Source organism: Meleagris gallopavo, chromosome 2, assembly GCF_905368555.1.
Source record: "Meleagris gallopavo chromosome 2, MGAL_WU_HG_1.1, whole genome shotgun sequence".
Taxonomy (NCBI): domain Eukaryota; kingdom Metazoa; phylum Chordata; class Aves; order Galliformes; family Phasianidae; genus Meleagris; species Meleagris gallopavo.
In genome coordinates, this window is record NC_139405.1 from 54,348,642 (window position 1) to 54,367,121 (window position 18,480).

The 18,480-nt window shown below is 40.2% G+C and overlaps 1 protein-coding gene across 8 annotated transcripts in view; it reads left to right on the top strand.

Moving 5' to 3' along the window:
• MAP7 (microtubule associated protein 7) overlaps positions 1 to 18,480 on the top strand; it is a 106,981-nt gene that overhangs the window by 38,114 nt on the left and 50,387 nt on the right. For 5 of the 8 annotated variants that reach the window (XM_085217223.1, XM_085217221.1, XM_085217222.1 and 2 more), the window contains exon 2: positions 17,745 to 17,813. In XM_085217223.1, the coding sequence (XP_085073349.1) occupies positions 17,745 to 17,813 (69 nt within the window). The remainder of the gene's footprint in view (positions 1 to 17,744; positions 17,814 to 18,480) is intronic. The other 3 variants (XM_085217224.1, XM_085217220.1, XM_085217226.1) reach the window with 1 other exon arrangement.

The window sequence follows — 18,480 nt, forward strand, 5'->3', positions numbered from 1 at the left end:
TAATTATCAATTACACTGTTTAATCTACACAGCTCTGCGTGCCTTTTCTTGTTACAGCCTCCAAAATAAGTGATTTAAGAATTTGATAATTATACACCTTGGAAAATCTCATTTGTATAATAGCACTGCTAGATTCAGAGCTCTCCTACTCACTCTCTAACTAGTTTTATGGGAAGACAGAACAAGATATTACTGATGGCAAATCTAGGAATGGATTCTAGCTTTTGGGAGTCTTTTAGAGATTGCTGAAGCTGAAATCTCTTCACAATAAATTTTCTCTACCGTTTGGAAACAAGGGGGACCATTTGGAAATAGGTGAACAAAATATTTGTCCATTGGTTGCAAACTAATTCTTTTTTATTTAACTCATTGATGCCTTACTCTGTTCCCATGGGGTTTAATCTTCAGCTAGTTGAAAACTGCAGAACATGAAGAACTTCCTGCAAATCTCGCATTAAAACTATTGGTACTACTCTTCCAATGTTTCAGTACTTAAAAAAAAAAGCCCTCAGCAGTAATGAGAGCTTCAGTTGTCCTGTAGCAAAATCATGTTGTAGAAAGCATAGAAGTCTGTATTTTTTAAATGAGGTGATTGCTACAGTTTGTTACATCTGTGGCCTTATCCCCTGCTCTGTGCCAGCATTTGGAAATTAATGGAAGATGAATTTGGTGTCTTTTCTCCACAGAGCTAAAGGCAGTAGAGTAGTCCGCTGTTGCAAATAGTTTTATGAAGACCAGAAAAATCACCCAAAACAAACAGACTCTCAGCCACAGATGAGAGAGCTGCCAAATGTTATGTAAAAGCAGAGAAATCCTTAGAAATCTGCACTAAGATGTCTACATTTTTAATACACTGTTAAGCACTTAGCCTTGGGGAGGGGAGGCCCTCACGAGGCTTTCTCCATCTTTTCAGTCAGTTCTGTTCAGCAACTGTTTCTCAACCAGTCCATTTAAGCCTGAGTGCACGTACTGAAAGATCTTGGCTTGTGTGTGGTTCATTGAACAAGGTGGCTGCCTAAAATCAAGAGTGTTTCAGTATTGTACTTCTTGTCATCCCTTGCTTTTACCCCAGCTGACCTTTTTGCTCTGCAGAAGGGAACACACACAGTGTTTAGTCTGCCCACACTTATTACTTCAGGTCACTTGCATGGTTCATACAGAAGTGGGGAGAGAAGCATAAATGCAAATATTTTCAACCATCTGCTCAAAAGGGTAGGATGGAGCACAATAGCCTGGGATATCTGCTGTGTTGCAGTAAGTTTTGGTGGGCTGTTCAATGTTGGTGGCAGTGCAGAAATGCAGCTGGTTTGTTGGCTGCTTGCTAACCTTAGCCTTTGTTGGGAAAGAAACTGTCATGTCTTTGTGGTTGGGTTTGGGTCATCTGTAGGTAGGGGCAGACCATCTTAGATCCTTCTTCTTATTGTATCCAAAATGTTTTATGATAGCAACCACTTGTAGCTCATAATCAGTGGAATGCAGTGAGCTCACAAACAGTGCAAGGTAAAAAAAAATGGATACTTTGAAATATGGATACTTTTGAAAGTAGTTTACAAATAAATATGAAAAAGGAATATGTTATACTGTAGTTAATTATTTGGCTTGTGCTTCATGTGTTTAGATAACTAAACTCTTGTAAGACTTATATAAGCTTTTATATAATGTGCTTTTTCTGGGAAAAAATGGTGATTGGGCCTAAGTTGACCTTGAATGTTTGTCGTATATTCAAGACTTACTGGATGATGCTACTCAAATTCAATAGGCAATTTGTTTATATTTAACTGCTGTAGTTTGTTCTGGTTCTAATAAGCCCAGAGGAGGCTATAGTTCTTACCTGTCTGTCTACCCTTGTGACTTTATTTCCTTGTTTCACTGGACTAGTGTAAGGTAAGAGTTTGTTCTGTAGCAGTTACAGACTCCCTGTGCAGTTCAGCTCCAGCTCTGGTAGATAGTTTAACTATCTTTGAGCCATGCATAATGATCTCCTGACTTCAGGTAGGGACATAGATCTTAAGTGTATGTATTGGAGGGGCTGCTTGCTGGGTAGGAGATTTGATTGCTGCTGCTATTAAGAGAACTTATTTAATATATGAAAATAGATAAGTTATTTAACTTTTTATTGAATGCATCTTATAGCCCAACTCGCTATAACACTGTGATGCACAGACTATTTGCAGTACAGTGCCCTTCTCTTAGGTTTCTTATGGTCCCTTACTCATTGCAATATCTAATCACAGATTAGATGTTGAGGAAGATGAACAGTTTCCAAAGCCAGTCATAGCGTTCATTAGCTCCTGACCAAATGGTAATATCTTTAAAAGATTTTCTTGGAACATCCATGGAGGATTATTGTTCCACCACTGATTTGCTGAGAGTGTCACAGACAAACTCACGTTCTTCAGATATAATGATAACTCTTTCAAGGGGAACATCATGTAACTCCTAGATTGTTTTGGATGTTTACTGTATTACCAAAGTTATCTTCTCACACAATTACAATTTTTTGCATGTCTACTTCAGCATTACTAGCTGAATTACTTCTAGTCATGGGTCTGACAAGCAGTTTGTCATGTTCATTAGAACTTTAATACTTTCAAGGTGATACTATTTTGTCAATGTAAATATGTGACTTTATTCTAATATAAAGGTGGAGAAAAATGAAGTTATACATATCCTGTAAATGAACGAAATTGCACAAATCAAGCTGTAATTCTACCAAAATTAAAATCACTTTGTTAATTTCTGGTAACATTATATATTGAAAAAAAAAATGTGGGAGACTTATACTCAGGAAAACTCTGAAAATTACTTCTCAACTCAGGATCAAATCTCACTGCTTTGAGACTTAGTTTCATCACAATAAAATCAAACACAGACAAAGCTTTTGTATAGGATGCAGACAGACTTGTCTGTTTTCCCTCTACAAACTGAAATTAATGGATATTATTTATTAGCTACTTTCTTCTCTTGATGTAGTAGTGGGAGGCTGCGCTGTTACAGCTAAACTTAGACTGCTCTTAGTTTACAGATGGTTAGGAGGAGATGACAGCTAGGACTACCTTCTGCTAATTATACAGGTATGAGTATCAGTTCACTGTGACATTAATTGCAATTAATTACTTGTAGTTTGAAGAGGTGTAGGCTTGAGATTTTATTTCTTAGTCCCTGTAGGAATTTCTAAAAATAAGGGGATAGCTAAGCCCCATCTCTGTGACTCACGTGGGTACTGATGCAGCCCTATCATCTAAAATCAGGTGCCGTTGTTCAAGGCACTGTGGAAGTGCCAAGCAAAGATCTCTGTCCTTGAAGGTCTGACAGTTTAAAGCCGTCAGAATGTTCAGGAGTTGCCGAAGGATTGTGTTTCTCTTGATAAATAATTAAAAAAAAAAGTCTGCTGGAGAGCCAGGATGGCCAGGACACTTTATATTCTTTGCAGACAGCATAATTTCAGTCCAAAATAGTCTGTATTATATGAGTGCCCACAAAAAGATTGTAATTCAGCAAGGAAGGCCAGCACTTTGTCCTATGTTGATAACTACAAACAGTTCCTCAAGCATTCGTTTCCTGTGACCTTGCTGAACATCACAAGCACGTGTTTAATGTTAGCATTTTATATTCGGCTTTGCAGTGATGTAAAACCAAGAATCAATAGGCTCTGCATATTTGTTATTTTATTATTTCACACTCTTTTTTTTTTCCTGCTTCCTTGATATACTATTTCCCAGCTTCCTCTTAATGTACTCCAAAACAAAGATATTTTAAGGGAATGAGAACAGGTTTCCCACTGGTCTGTTGTGATCAAGGCTGGTGAAGCCCAACACAGGTGGCAGAATGAATGCCCTGCATGAGGTGCATGCTGCCAGGCCTTTCACTGGGCCAGAGGGCCTGAGTGGTGCTTCAGACCTAAACTTACTGTGTAAAAAGAGAAGGGAAGTATAGCCCTTTCTTTAACAGAGCCAACCCTGCGATTTGCTGGGGAATATCTGGCACAAGCCCCCTGTTATTGCGAGGCATGTGTTCACATTGCGACACAGTATTGTACGTGGGCTCAGCAGCTTGTGGGCAGGGTGTGTGCAGTGTGCCTGGATGCATTCAGGGTGCTATTGAAGTTGGCACGCTCACTTTCTGCAGCAGCTATAGCTTTTCTATTCCTAGTTCTGCTTGAGAGCTGTTTTTGGTGTCCTTGGATCTGGGCTGGTGCAGTGCAAAGCTGACTGCTGACAGAGCAGGGTCAGGCTGAGTGTGCAGCACAGACACAGAGCAGTTGTGAGAGTGATGGCAAGGGCCCAGCATTCCTGCATGAGATTGCATAGGGCTGATTAAAGAATGTGTAATGATGAGCTCAAAGTGCTTTCTCTGTAAAAATGGTGTGAATTGGGGTATATCTCAAATGCCTGCTGCATGGGGAGCAAGCAGGAGGAATTACAGCTTGCATACACAGCTGCTGAGCAATGGCCTCCCGGGTTTGCAAAGACAAGAGGATTCCAGTCGTGTATGGATGCAATCTGAAGAAAAAATAAAGTCTGTTGCAGATCACCTTGTTAGGAAGTGGGATTTGCTACTGCTGTCATCAGGCAGCTGGAGAAAGCCTCACAATCACAAGCTGCTAACGGATGAGTGTTTTCAGAACTAGAAACCAAGAGATGACTTCAGTACGTCCCAGAAAAATTTTTGGTGCAGGCAATCAAAGAACTGACATGGAGCAATGCTCTCTTTGACATCTGACAACCAGAAATGGGTATGATGTAAACGTTAAAGGTACATTTAAACTGCTGTCTTGCAAAACTTGGTTTTGTAGAGTGCTTCTCTCTGGTTGCATGAGCTTCTGGCACTGATGTTCTAGTAAAAGCAAGATAAATGCATCTTGGAAGTAAAAAGTGCTGACATTGGAGTTCTGTTTTTTTTTTTTTTTTAAATTGCCAATCTGGCACAGCAGTGGGTGAGCACTAATGAATGTCAGTTAGCTGGCACTTCAGTTTTTGGAAATAATGTTTTAAATTGTCTTGGACAGAAACCAAATGCAACTTGTAATTGTGTCCTATGTTGTGTATCTGTGATAAGAAACATAATTGTTCTGGGATGAGCAAGTTGATCTCTTACAGCAGCACCCTATGTGAATGTGCTAGTGGCTAACTTTAAAACTCATCTTATTTGTCTTCATCCACGCAACATATCATGCCCCATCTTATTTCAGTAACACTCCAAAGAGGTTTTATTTTTCTGTAGTCTGAAACTCATGAGAGGCAAGATGTTGGCTGCCCAGTCTCATGGAGAATGCTGTACACTCACAGTTGAAAGGGATAAGACATGAATTTACTGAGAGGGGATATCCAGAGACAACGTGGCAACAAATCGTAACTACTCTGGAAGAAATTGTTATTACAACACAAATGTACAAGTCTTGTTGGATGGTGCTACAAGTATATATACAGAAACAGGAGTGTGATAAAATGACGGGTGTTGGGAAATGAGCAACTACAACTTAGTAGTCATTTGGGTCTCTAGGAAGACAGGGACTATCAGTGGTGTTGTGAGGACACAGTTTTGAAGAACTAACGCTCTGCTACCAAGTAAAATTCAGCATGATTGCTGTAGCTGTGGAAGATTGGCAAAATGATGAAAAGCATTAATCCCTTCCTTGGGAGCTGCTTGCAGTTATTGAGACACCATTAATTACAAAGGCTTTATCTGGGATTCTGGTGGAATTTGCTAGTGTTTAGCCTCAGTGAGTTTGTCACTTTGAGTCCATGTCATAATTCTTTGTGAATTCTTTAGGAAGGACTGAATTGTGCCTGATATGCCTCTTTCTCCCTGGGGTATGGCAACTGGCAGGGCAGGCTCAGAAAGGTACCCTTCTAGGGGAGACCATTTGCATCCTCCAAAATTTCTACCATTGCAAAGCAGGAAGCCTGGGGAATAGTTTGTTCCTGGCCCAATGCCAGCGGTGACTCATCTGCATGGCCCCAACTGTTGTGCAATCAAACCTTGGTGTCTGTCTCCCACGTGAGCAAAAACTTGATAGCATCTCCATAAGCCCCACAATTGTCTGCTTGAGGATCTTAAAGGCAGTTGGTGAGAAACTCTGCAGTACTGGTACAGAACCAGCTCAATTCAGTGATTGTGTGCACAGGGAAATTTAATGGCTCTGGCAAGCAGCCTTTCAACCTGTGCGCAGGAAAGAGCTGGGGGATGATGGCCTGAAGGTAAAGCAGTTCTCCATCCACCTCCCCCATTACTCACAGAAGGGAGAGCCGATTACCCTGGCTGGAGCCCCTGGGCCTCTTCTCCCTGGCTGCGAGGGGCTGCTGGGTGCTTGGGAATGTGACTGGATGCAGGGAGTGACACATCACTGTGTGGGGTTGAATATTGCCACTGCAGCATAATATTGCTCATCTCTCTCTCTTTCTCTTCTTCTTCTTTTTCAGTAGCTTTTTTGTAATGTACACATCATTTTATGATGCACCTTTTTCTGTGATGAAACAGAGCATTTAATGCATGTTACAATGTAATAGATTGGAACTGGATGTATTCTAGTGGTATAGATAAGTCACAACAAACACTTTGACTTGACAATCCCATTTTTCTCTGTTTTTATTGATAAAAAAAGGGATCAGTGCCAAGAATATGCTCTATAAAAAAGTTCTGAAGATACACACAGGAGGCTGTTTTTTAGTCTAGCAATCCTAGTAAAATATTTACTGCAATATTTACTGCCTAAAGAGAGGAACCCAATTACTATATCAATTGTTGCGAACACGTCCTCATGGTTTCTGGAGGCAAATTCAGATACACTTCGTGAAACGTTGTCTTTATTCTGCTCTTGGTGATAGCAGAACTTTGTTTTGTTTTATTGATAATAGCCTGTCATTATGAGGTTGCTGCAGGGAGGTGGGAGGCTTAGAGGTTTGAACTCTCCTCTCTCTGTCCAGAATAAAAAGGAAGCCTCTGTGGATTAAAGAGATGTAATTCCAAGAAGCATGTTATTGGTGTTGCTGTAAAACAAATATCATTTGCACAATAAAATAACCAAGAATTTTAATTGCTGGATTTGAGTTTTCTAAAGCAGATGGCAAATAATTAAAATTGCATAACATTTTCCAGTAAAAGAGGCTTGCTTCAGTCTCTTTATAACTTTGCAAGTTTTAAATGGTTTGGCTTCTGTTTCTCTTCTTTTTTCTTGTAACTGAACCAATGGCTGAAGAATGACACTTGGGAAAATAACTTTTTTTTTTTTTTTTTAATCTTGATAGAAGCTCAATAGGATGATTTCAGGCCACCAGGCTTAGGAAATTTGGTTTTAGATCAGTGCTTCCTCCTGTGCCTGTGGAAAAACTGTCCAAGCTGCTAACGCAAAAAATCACAGCTCGAGCCTGACAGGGATGTGTTAAACACTGGAGTGCTAAATTTTTTGTCCTTTTATTTTTGCTTAACTGAAGCAGCACCCTTCCTTACAGATGCATTGCATTCATCAGTGTTCGCGTGACTTGCCATCCCCATGCACCGAGTGAGAACGCTCCTCCCCAGCACACCCAGGGCTGAGCGGGACTGCTCCCTGGCTGCTTCCAGCCTCTGCAGGCTGCCCCTGCATCAGGCACGCCGACCCTGCTTTGCTCTCCTCTGCTGCTGCCCAGGCACCTGCTGCTGGACCTGCAGGAGAAGGTGATCTGATGCTGCTGGAGAGAGGCATGGAGGAGGTGTTTGGGTGGAATAAGGCTGGCTGGAAAGAGGAAAAAGTAAACAGGTGGGAGAAGAGGGGTGCAGGCTGGCAGGCTCGGAAACAGGAGGAGGTTGAGGCAGTGCCTGAAGAGGTGTGGACAGGGATGTAAGTTCAGGAAAGGATGCAGTTCAATAGAGAAAGGAGAGGAAGAGTGCAGCTGGTGAAAAGGAATGGAAACTATTGGCAAAACATGTTTTTCCCCACCTGGTGGCAGGGTTGTTTGGTCTGCCAAATCAATGTTTATGTAAGAGAATACAGACTCTAGATTTCCCAAACTGTTTTGACGTTCTACTGATGGGAGGTTATAAAGTTAACTTTTATTCTGATTGAGTAGGAGATTTTGTTGTTGTTGTTTTTTAGTTTTAGGTGACTAATCTGTGTCTGTACATAATGCAATCTGCTTGTTAATAATGGAGATTCCAAGACCAAGCACTGAAATGTCAGGAAACTTCAAACAGTAATTTACTTGCATAACTTGATTTCGTATACCCTATGCATGTACGCAATCACATATTTAAAAATCATTTTGTGTTGTGTTCTTGGAAGTTAACAGTGTTCTCATCAGTAAGGCTAAGCAAGTGTGAATGAAGTAAAGCTTTGATCTGTCTCAGCTAAGCTGCATATGTAACGTTGTGACGAAACAACTTAATGGAAATTTCATGCAAAATCTTTTCTAGGTCACTGTCTACAAACTTTTGGGGTTGTAAACAGTTTGTGGTTTGTTTATTAGGAACATCAGTTCAAATACAAAGATCTGTGCAATTTCTATTACCCCAAGAACAAGGCATTTGGTGGGTAGATATATCACTTATTGATATCTGTCTGGAAGCAATGTGATGAGACAAAGGTTGTAGTTGTTGCTCCCTTTTAGGAAAGCAGGCTAAAAAGTGTTGGGTTTGATTTATTTTCTGTACCAATCCATTTTTATGTCTGTTACTGCTCTGGAAGATTTAGTTTTCAAGGATTACTAAAAACCTGGGTACTGCTGAATCCTCTCAGGCTGGGTTTAAATCATGTAACGCCATCATGTAACGCAAATAAAAGCCAATCAGAGACAAAAAATTTCCCTGAATACTGGAGGGAAAAATAAGTGAATTTTATACCTCCTAAGGCTAAAAGCTGCAAATTATGGCAGTCAGGAAGAGTAATTACCAGAATGAATAACAGGCCAGTGCCCAGAAATCTAAAGACACAATGCTTCAGGAATTAAAATGAAACCTATGTGGACTTGGAATGGTTAATGTCTTTATTTTAAATAAAGCGTTTCTTATGACAAACATTTGTGTTGCTGGTAGAGCAGTCTGTCTCTAAGAGAAATCAACTGCACATGGAAATTCTTTAGAGCAACTAAGTCTCTTTTCTTATAAATAGTGTTCACATTTAAGGGAAGTGTATACAGTAAGTTCTACTTTTTAGTACTATGACACTCCAGATAAGATCCCAGGAGGAACATGGGGAAAATACATACCAATTTTTATCAGTGTACCTGAAGTAATGAATCCTTGTTATTAAAAGAAAGCCAAAGAGCTCTAGTAACCATCTGATGAGTTCATATTTGAAAGACTAGAAAATAAATGTTGTTAGTGTTATGATTGCATGTGGATACATGCCTGTTCAGACATACCAATTCAGAAAAAATGTACAAATAAATACTGTGCCTAGAGATTTAGTGACGTAGAGCTCAGAAATAATCAAGGTTGACTGTGCAGCCTCAATTTTGTGTAGGCAGTACTGTAATTAACTATTAGATTCTACTGCTCATATGTTAAGCAGTACCTTACTCCTCAGGAAGTCCTGTTTGCAGACAGCTGGATGAGTAAAAATCACAGTGAAGATTACAGTAAAGAACTGGTCCCTGAGCTGACATGGTGCTCACCTTGAAAGACAATTTCTAGTAAGTGATGTCTTGATAATTTAGTTGAGCTTGTGGCTGATGGTGGCTCTATTCATCGTGTGCTTCCTGAAGTGTGACAGTGTGGTCTGGGTAGAGCTTTTATTTTTGACAGTGAATGAAGTGATTAAGACTGAGTTTTACAACAGAAATACACTTTGAGTCATGGTTTCATGATAGGAAACAATCCTCCTTGCTACAGTGTTTCTTAATGTATATAGTTTGTTTTGTTTCACGTACAGTAATAGAACGTATCTTTTATATAAGGAACAGGAAAAGGAGGAGAAAACTTGAGTATTGCTCTTGCTCTAAGCAGTTACTGTGACTGTTCTAGCGGACTTTCATTGCGAGGAAGAGGTTGGTGAGCAGAAAACTGCATTTCCTTAGGCCAGTGTGCTCTTGATTAGAGCAGTGGTTTGAATGCAGAGACCCAAGAACTTGGCTGCTTGGTCTTGGCAGTTATAACTTTCAGAAACCACTGTCCTCACAAAATAGGTTGTGAAAACAAAGCCCAGCTTCTGTGCATCTCTTCCTACTGTCTTTTGTTGAGAGTTTGCTATAGAGACTGGAAGTCATAATTCACATCCTGTTTTTCTTTTGTTTTTCTTTTTTTTTTTCTGAATGGATGACTCTGAACATCCCTAAAAAATACATGACTTGTTGGATCTTGCCCAGCTGTTCCTCTGCAGTAGGAACAGCTACCTACAATGCTTGCTGTAGGTGGTCTGGAACTTACTTCTAGGGGAGAAGTCCCAGTAGATGTCCCAGGTATATATCTAAGTGACCTGATGCAGTGCTGTGTGAAGGCAGTTAGGTACCAAAAGCAAGGTGGGGGTCTCAGTGTAATGTTTAGCTTCACTTTTTGGCCAAGATGAGCTCTTGTGTTGGCCAAGTGTAGGCACAGATCTTTCACTGCCAGTATCTGCATTTAGCGTGCTGTGTCAGTAGATGAAACCAGCATGACAGTGCACTTCTGCCTTAATAAACAAGGTCGTGGTGCTCTGGTATGTAAGTAGCTGCATCTTGCAGAAATCTCTGCACCTTCAATTTTACTCTGTTCTCCTTTTCATGGAGCACTAAATGTCTCAGGCTGTTAGCATTAAATAATACTACTTCTTCCCCACCACCCCATCCTCCTTTCTTGCATTTTGAACATCTTCTTTTTTTTTTTTTAGGGATTCATAAGTAAAATATTTGAGAAGGTCTCAAGAAAGGCAGTTGTCAGTGCCTGTGCAGAGCAGCTCAAGTGGGAGTAAAACACTTTCAGTCTCAAAGTCACTTGGCTGTTTTTGCAGATGTATTTTTGTCACTGCTGTCGGTAAGATGAAAATACAGAAAAATCTATAGGCTAGGTTGAAGTTGTCCTGTTTCTTTCTCTTGTGATGACCCCTCATTTATTCTCTCGCAAATGAGGCTTCACTTGCAATACAATTTTCTTGACAGAGGCAACAGGATGAGACTGCAGATCCGTTTAAAGCAATTATGGGATGAAGGCCAGGAGCCCACTTAGTTTGGCGGATACAGTGATTTTGACTTGAAAGTAATTTAAAGCAGAGGAAGGGAAATCTTGGATAATGGAGATGTCTTAAGCTTTATTATAGGTGGCTTTTGTTAGGGGTGGAAAGCAAAGGGAATTGGCTTTCTTGCGGCAGGGTTATAAGCAGGAATCCAGAGAGCTGCTGTGCTGCCGGTTAGAGTTTTTAGGGTACAGAGAAGGCCAGAGAGCTGGTAAGTGTGTTTTAAAAGCATTTTAGAGTCAGAAGTAGTGCAGTGGTAGAGCTGTGCTATAGGTCTCATCTACATCCTTGAGTAAGGTGACAGCATGAGATAACTTCACTAAAAAAAGAAAGCTTTGAAAAAGAATAGACCTGATTTTGAACTTCCTTTCTTTTGCAGCAGAGACAGCAGAGAGTGTTTGTCTTCACCTGCATATAGTGCCCCTGTTTGGGGATGTCCCCATATGGCAGCAGTTAGTGTAGAAAGGGATTAATTACCATGAGACACAAAAACAGTTGTGCCTGGCTTTTGAATGATCAGTGTGGAGTTGCCATGGCAGAAATGCCACTGACAGAGGCCTGCTCCTTCTCTTCATGGTGAAGTCACCAGGATGGTAGCTGCTCACCTCTGTGTGTGCAGTGCTAAGCCTGAACAAATTTGGGAAGAGCTGGAAGACTGGAGGGCAGCACAGATATGCATGGAGTTGAGCAGGAGTGGGATGGCTTGTGTATGTCAGTGGGCTGGCAAAAAGAAAGCACGTAGTCTGTGAGCTTGCAGGAGTCTTCTAAATTAATCTTAGATATAGCTCATTTTGTGGCAAGTTTTTTTTAATTAAAAGTATATATTACATCATAAGTTTTTTTTTTGGATTTTTTTTTTGGTGTGTGTTTGCTTTTGGGGACTTTATCTTCTCTTATTGCAAAGCTGAGACCAAAGAAGTTGCTTTGTTTTTAAAAGTGGCTAGATCTTAGGATCAAATTGCTTAATATATCAAACTGTAGCAGAGTATTCACTTTTCCCTTAGTTCCATCCACCTTCCCTTTTATGGAGTTGCAGCCTGTTTTGTTTTTTTTGCAGAACTCAGCCTGCTACCTGCATCAGTCACCATGTCCTCTATAGAAGTTGGTATCAAATAATGAATACTCAAGTTGCTGTTCTCAGCTCAAGTGATTTGACCTTGCCTTCAGTGCAGTATTGAATGCAGGCAGGTCTGAGCCCAATTCTCCAGTTGCCAGTGGTAGGTGTAAGCTGCCTCGTGACTTGGATGCTCTCACAGGAATTACCTCATTGTCTGGAGCAAGCTCTCTGGTCAAAGTCCAGATAAGTGACTTCCATCCTGTAAAATGTACAGGAGTTCCATTTCATCCTCTGAAGTGACCTTCAATGCATGGCCGTTACAGCACCAAGCAAACGGGTCCTGACCATGGGGATCTGCATGCCGTAGCAGCAAGTCTCCGGTCTTGATGAGAAGCAGAAGTTGCTACTCCTTCACCTGGGGTGAAAGTGTTTTGTCCTTGAGCAAGGATTGCAAATTGATTGTTGTAGGCCCGATATGCCCCAGGCTTGGTTTACTTTGTACACTGCCTAAGACAGACTGCATAGCTCGTGATGTGTTGGTAGTCTGGAAATGAGGTTGCTCTGCAGTCCCTGAGGTTTTATTTTATTTGGGTGATGTGTAATTTAAAAGTTTCCTCATCTGTGTCTGGCCAGACCTACCGGCCTGCCATCAACTGCACAGCCACTGCTTTGCTACCACAGGCTTTTGCAATAGATAGCAGGCACCTTTTTTTTCCAGTGGTTCTTTAACGTCAATATCCTTCTTTTACATTGCAGTATAATGATGTGATGTAATTATCCAGAGGAAATAATATGCATGTCTGCCTTCAGTAAATAACAGTAAATGCTGTTATGTTTAGCTTTTCTTTGTCATTAAGAGAGCCTAAGCAGCATAAGGGTTCTTCCTGCCAAGTCACTCAGTCTGTTCTATATTATTTAATATTTTAGAATGTGATACTTTAAAAAACCAGCATGGTCAGCCAAAAGTAATTTTTCATGAATATACATCTCCCCGTAGAGCAGTTACATAATTTTAATCTTTACACACACACACAAAAAAAAAAAAGAGAGAAAAAAAAATTATCCTTTTTCTTGTAGTTACTTGCATGATTCTATTTTGTCTGTGGACTGTTTCCAAAGAAATCTATTTATGCTTCTGTTTTCAAGTGTTTTACAACTTAGTGCTGAATTGACTGTGACAGTTTAAAATCACCTGTTTGTTTTCCTAGTCTGCAGTATGATGAAAACAAGAACTACTGTACAGTCCTGAGAGTAGTGAACACCAATGCTGATAAGTTTTCATTTATACTTAGCTCAGCCCAGGCACCTGAGATGAAGAATGGCAGTAACAGTGTATGTATGCAGTTGTATGGCAACTCTGATAGTAGACTTCTGTAATAAGTGCCAGAGGAACAAAAGCTGGATATTTTTAATTTATTTATATTTGCAAAACAGCCGCTGAGTTTCTCAGCAATGGAATTATGAGACGATGTACATTTTTGTACATTTTCTTAATAATTTTTTCAAGGGTGTTACTAATGAGAATTTTGTAACACAGCTTTTTGATTGGAGCTCTAGTGGCATAAGCAGACCCAGACTATAGTTTTCTGTAGAATTTGCATTAAGGAACCTGAAGATGTTGGACTTGGAAGTGTTGTGGTGTTGTTACCACTGAAGTGGTAGGTCCATTAGGGAAATCTTTGTAGCTTCTGCTTATGAACCATCTAAATCAGGGCTCTTAAGAGCGCTTCTGGTTTTGTGTGGAGGGGAGGGGTCTTGACAGCAAGTGCACAGGCTTTCCATCCTGATGATTCGTTTCTGCCCATGTGGGTGCTCTCACCCAATGCAGTAACTGAAAGAATGACAACAGTGTGCTGTCACTGCCTCAGAGCCCACAGCAGGCTCACAGCTTGTGTGACTGAGCTGCTGCAAAATTCATCTTCACATCACAAGTCGTTGTCCCTCTTGTAATTTATTGCTGGCTCCTATGGTCCTCATTACCCAGGTATTTCCCTTGCTTCCCCTTGTGTGTCCTTTGCACAGGAAGGGCTCTGCAGCATGGCTTCTCCAGGGTGGAGCTGTTTTCAAAACTCTGTGGGTAGGAGGCAGGCTGCTTATGTGCTCTTTGGAGGCTGGCAACAACCTGCAAGCCACCAGTTATTACTTCTTGCAGGGAAGGGAAGTTTTAATCTGCTCTTGCAGGGGAGGAGTGGAGGAGATGTTTTATGTGAAAAAAAAATGCTCATGTTTAGTTCCTGTGTTTCTGCACAGTTCAAACGTCAGAATAAACGCCTCAGATAGCCAAATGAGTTTCAGTGATGAGAAAAGGAGATGGTTTGGTTTTGTGTTCAGATTTTTGTGCTTGAGTGTCTGTGTTTGATCACCTCCATGCTCCTCAGCAGGGTCCTATTTGTAATATTTGCTAGTTGAAAGTAAAGAATTTTCTTGCTATTGTGTTTGGAAGGACTCTGGTAACTGTTACGTATGCATGCATAAGAGCTTAGAAAAGCAAATGGAGCACTGGCTGCCAGTGTAATCTTTCTACTCTTAAAGCAAATAATCTTAAGAAAAAGCATGTAAAGGTCTTGAACAAGATTAGAGCTACACTGTGTGCTTACAGTGATTAAATGAAAGCAAGGAGTAGCCTTGACTCAGCATTCAGCTGAGACATTGTTTTTGTAAGAAGAAATGTAAGGGAGTTATAATTTTTGATCAAACATAGAGCTTTCTGACCTATACCTACAGAGAGATTGCTGTCATTTGTTCCCAAATTTCCAATTGTAAAACACAAGTAACAGATTAGTATGGAGTTCAGCTCTTTAGTCTTAAAAACTCAGTGCCGTTGCTTTCAAACAGAACAGCCGGGTGCTCAGACAGGTACTGAGGAGTTAAGTGCTAACTGTGGTTCAGTACTGAAGCTAGCAGGTTTTAGCAGCGCTGACCTGTACCTGCCCTTGGAATACAGCCCACCCAACACAGCAGTACTTGAGCTTTCATTGGCGTGCCGGGCAGCTGCTGTTCAGGGGCCTGATAAAACTGCCAAGAGTAGCTCTACTTCATCAGTACTGCGTACAAGGGGGTCTGTCCTTTGCTTAATTCTGACTAGTTCCAACTATGGCTTTTTCTGTTATGCATATCTGGCATAAGATGCCATATTAAATAAGCTTGGGAACAAAAAAGTGGTTTTGGTTTATTTTGGGAAGTGGGTTTGTAAGTAACTGAGTGAATTTTGTGTTTAACACTTGATTTTCTCTGCTATCTATTGTCAACAGCTTATGACTAAGGCACTAGCTTGTTCCAGTTGCCACTACGGGTGCCTTCTCCATCTCCCAACATGCATTCCATCTCCCTTGTGTAGGGAAGTAGCTGTTTGGTCTAACTAGGGAATTAGCTGTTGAGTGGCAGGGACAGCTGGATTATTTTTTCTCTCCTTCCTTTTAGTTTCTCTTTCTCTATCCTAGATATTTGTTTTTCCTGTCTGCTTTTCACTGCTACTGCCTCACATGCATGGAGATAGAGCAAGCAGTGGAAGGCTGTATTTCCACTTCATTGCTCAGTGTACATTTTACCTGGAGGTAAAATGTGGCTGTCTGCATGCCTTGGTTTAACTTGTGCATGTGCTCTTTCCTGTTGGTGCAGCCCTGTCAGTTCCCCATTTCAGGTGCTCTCTAGGGCGCTGCTCTTTGGTGGATGCTGTTTTGCCAGTGGGTGGAATCAGCACAAAGGTCACGGGCACCAAGTTAAAGAAGTGCATTTACTTTTACTTAAGTTTAAAGCAGTGAGATAATAAGTGAAATGATATAGCAACAATAAAACAGAACAAGGCAATGCACCTAACCATTACTGCATGAGGATAGTGATAGTGATTAAGAAGAATACATCACCAACTGCCCTAATACTTCATCATTCAGATCCAAATCCTCGCTACAAATCCATGGGGAGGATTTGTAGCGAGGATTTGGAGAGCTTTTCCTGGTAGTTGGGAGGTCCTATGCAGTGCGTCCGCTCGTAGGTGAGGTCTCCAACTTCACTGCAAGAGGGTCCAGCTTTTGTATTGTTGAATAAACATGTTTAGTGACAGTTAGGTTTAGTAGCACCCGTTTAGAACACTGAAAGGAAAAAAGAATGAGTTTTGATTGTGACAGATCTTAGGAAGTTTGAAAGTGCAAGTGTTGGCTGCGCTCAGATAATCTCCCAAAAATCAGGACACTTAAGGGTAGAATGAATTCTTTGTATGAGGTCTTTAAAGTGGCAAAGTACTTAATCACATTAGGTCAATTTTCATTCTGACTTGGAATTCATATTTGTTAGGTCCACCTGTAGTTTCTTCCACTGATCAGAGGAAACTTAATATAGTTATTCCTTTCAATATCAAATGTGTTTTTTCTTACAATTTTTAAATTTTCACATGTGATTTGGTAAGATGTGATTTTTGAATGCTATGCTGTTATCAACAAAACATTACTTTTGATCAATGAACATTTGATCAAAGCCTCTACTATTTCCCTCCCCTGCCTGCCCTACAAGAAAGACAGAGTAAGTGTTGAAGCAGGTTCCTCATGCTATCTTTTATCCTTCATGTTCATCCTGAATTATTCCTGTAGAAGGAGATAAAGGAGAAATAAAGACTTTCTCAGGTCATGTTGGTAATCAGCCTGCTGAGATGCAAAGGCTGGAGTGTGGAGGAAATTGCTTGGAGCCTGCTGGAAAAAAATAGTTATTATTTTCTAGAGTGAAGCTAATACAGGAAGACTTGTTCCATTTTTAAAGCAGTTTTGTCCAACACATTTCTAGTGAAATTTTCATTTAAATTTACTTTTTTTTTTTCATCTTCCCTAGTCTATGTCAATACAACTTTCTTTTTGTCCTTGCTTCCAAGTATTTCCAAGATTTTCATGGAGGGTTTTTAGCATTATTACAGCCTGTGTTTACATTCATCCCAGATTCATCCCAGTGTTCTGTAGTTGAGCTCCTGCAGATGAAGATGAATTGTGAACTGAGAAAATCATGGCACCTAATTTCCTGGCTTGGCTTTTAATTAAGTAGATGCTGAGCCAAGGATATGGTTGTAATTTGAAGTATTATTATGAATCTTTTTGTTTTCTGCTATAAAGGATCACTGAGAGGGCATTCAGAGCCCCAGAATGATCTCTTTCTAGGGCCTGATCAAAAGTCTATTAAAAATAATAGAAATCCTTCCTCTGTAAGATTTCATTCAAGACATAAATTGTCCTCTTTTCAATTCTGGATAATGGGTGCATCTGTAATTTGTACCACACCTTTAGAAATCTCAGATATACAAGTCACCTTTAGCAGCTGTTTTTGTGCTGCTGCATTGCAAGATGTTTGGTTCTCCCAAGTCTGCCTGTGGTTTGATTCTGTTGTTCTGACTTCTTTTTATCAGTCTGCTTAATCCAACTTCTTCAAAGGGAAATGTTTATAATAAAAACTAAAAAGGCTGCTGTTCTTTGGAAGTAGTGGTTTCCAAAGCATCCCTGAAAAAAGATGAGAGCTGTTGTCTAGCAATGTGATTAATAACATATTTTTTCTTTTTTTTTCTTCTTTTTTTTTCCCCCCTTATTTTAGCAGCTGAAGGTTCTAAAATACAAGACAAGAAAGTCACTTCAGGACAAAGCAATACCGGAACTAAACCAGGTATACCATTCTTCATGTTTCACATTGTAAAGCTGTTTGTCTCAATGGTATATTAAAAATGGATGTCTTCCTATGAATTTTTAAGACGTTTCATTTTCCTAAACCTTTCTTAATAAACTCGTATCAGTGACTGTATTTTGTTAGGCTGGAGTCTCTGATTGCTCAAAACAAAGCAAAACTAATGAAGTCTACATCTGTTTTAGTGCAGTTTAGAAGTGAGGGTTGCAAAGTAAGATAAGGTTACAGAAGCCTCTGTACTTGCATTTGTGCTTGTACTAGTATTTTCTGCTGTAGACAGGGATTTGTAGCTTTATATAAACATGCTTCTGTTTAGAAGTTTCTTCACTTACTGCACTGTAAGCCATATTCTGTAATATACCCTGTGCAGTAAGCAGATGTGTGCCATTACTTGACTCTGCCCAATTGGTATATTGTGTGGATTTCATTCACTGTTCACTAATGCTGCACTTGCATGGTAACAGTTTCTGTACAAAAATGCTTAATGTAATCCTTAATGCCACGAGTCTGTTGCATTTTATGTGCTTAGACCAAGATCCAAAAGATTACTCAGATATTTAAATTCTGCCTGTACTAGAACTCATGTTCCATTAATAATGCTGAGAACATGCAGGTGTTGTGTTGCTGCAGGCTCAGTGCATGGTAAGCA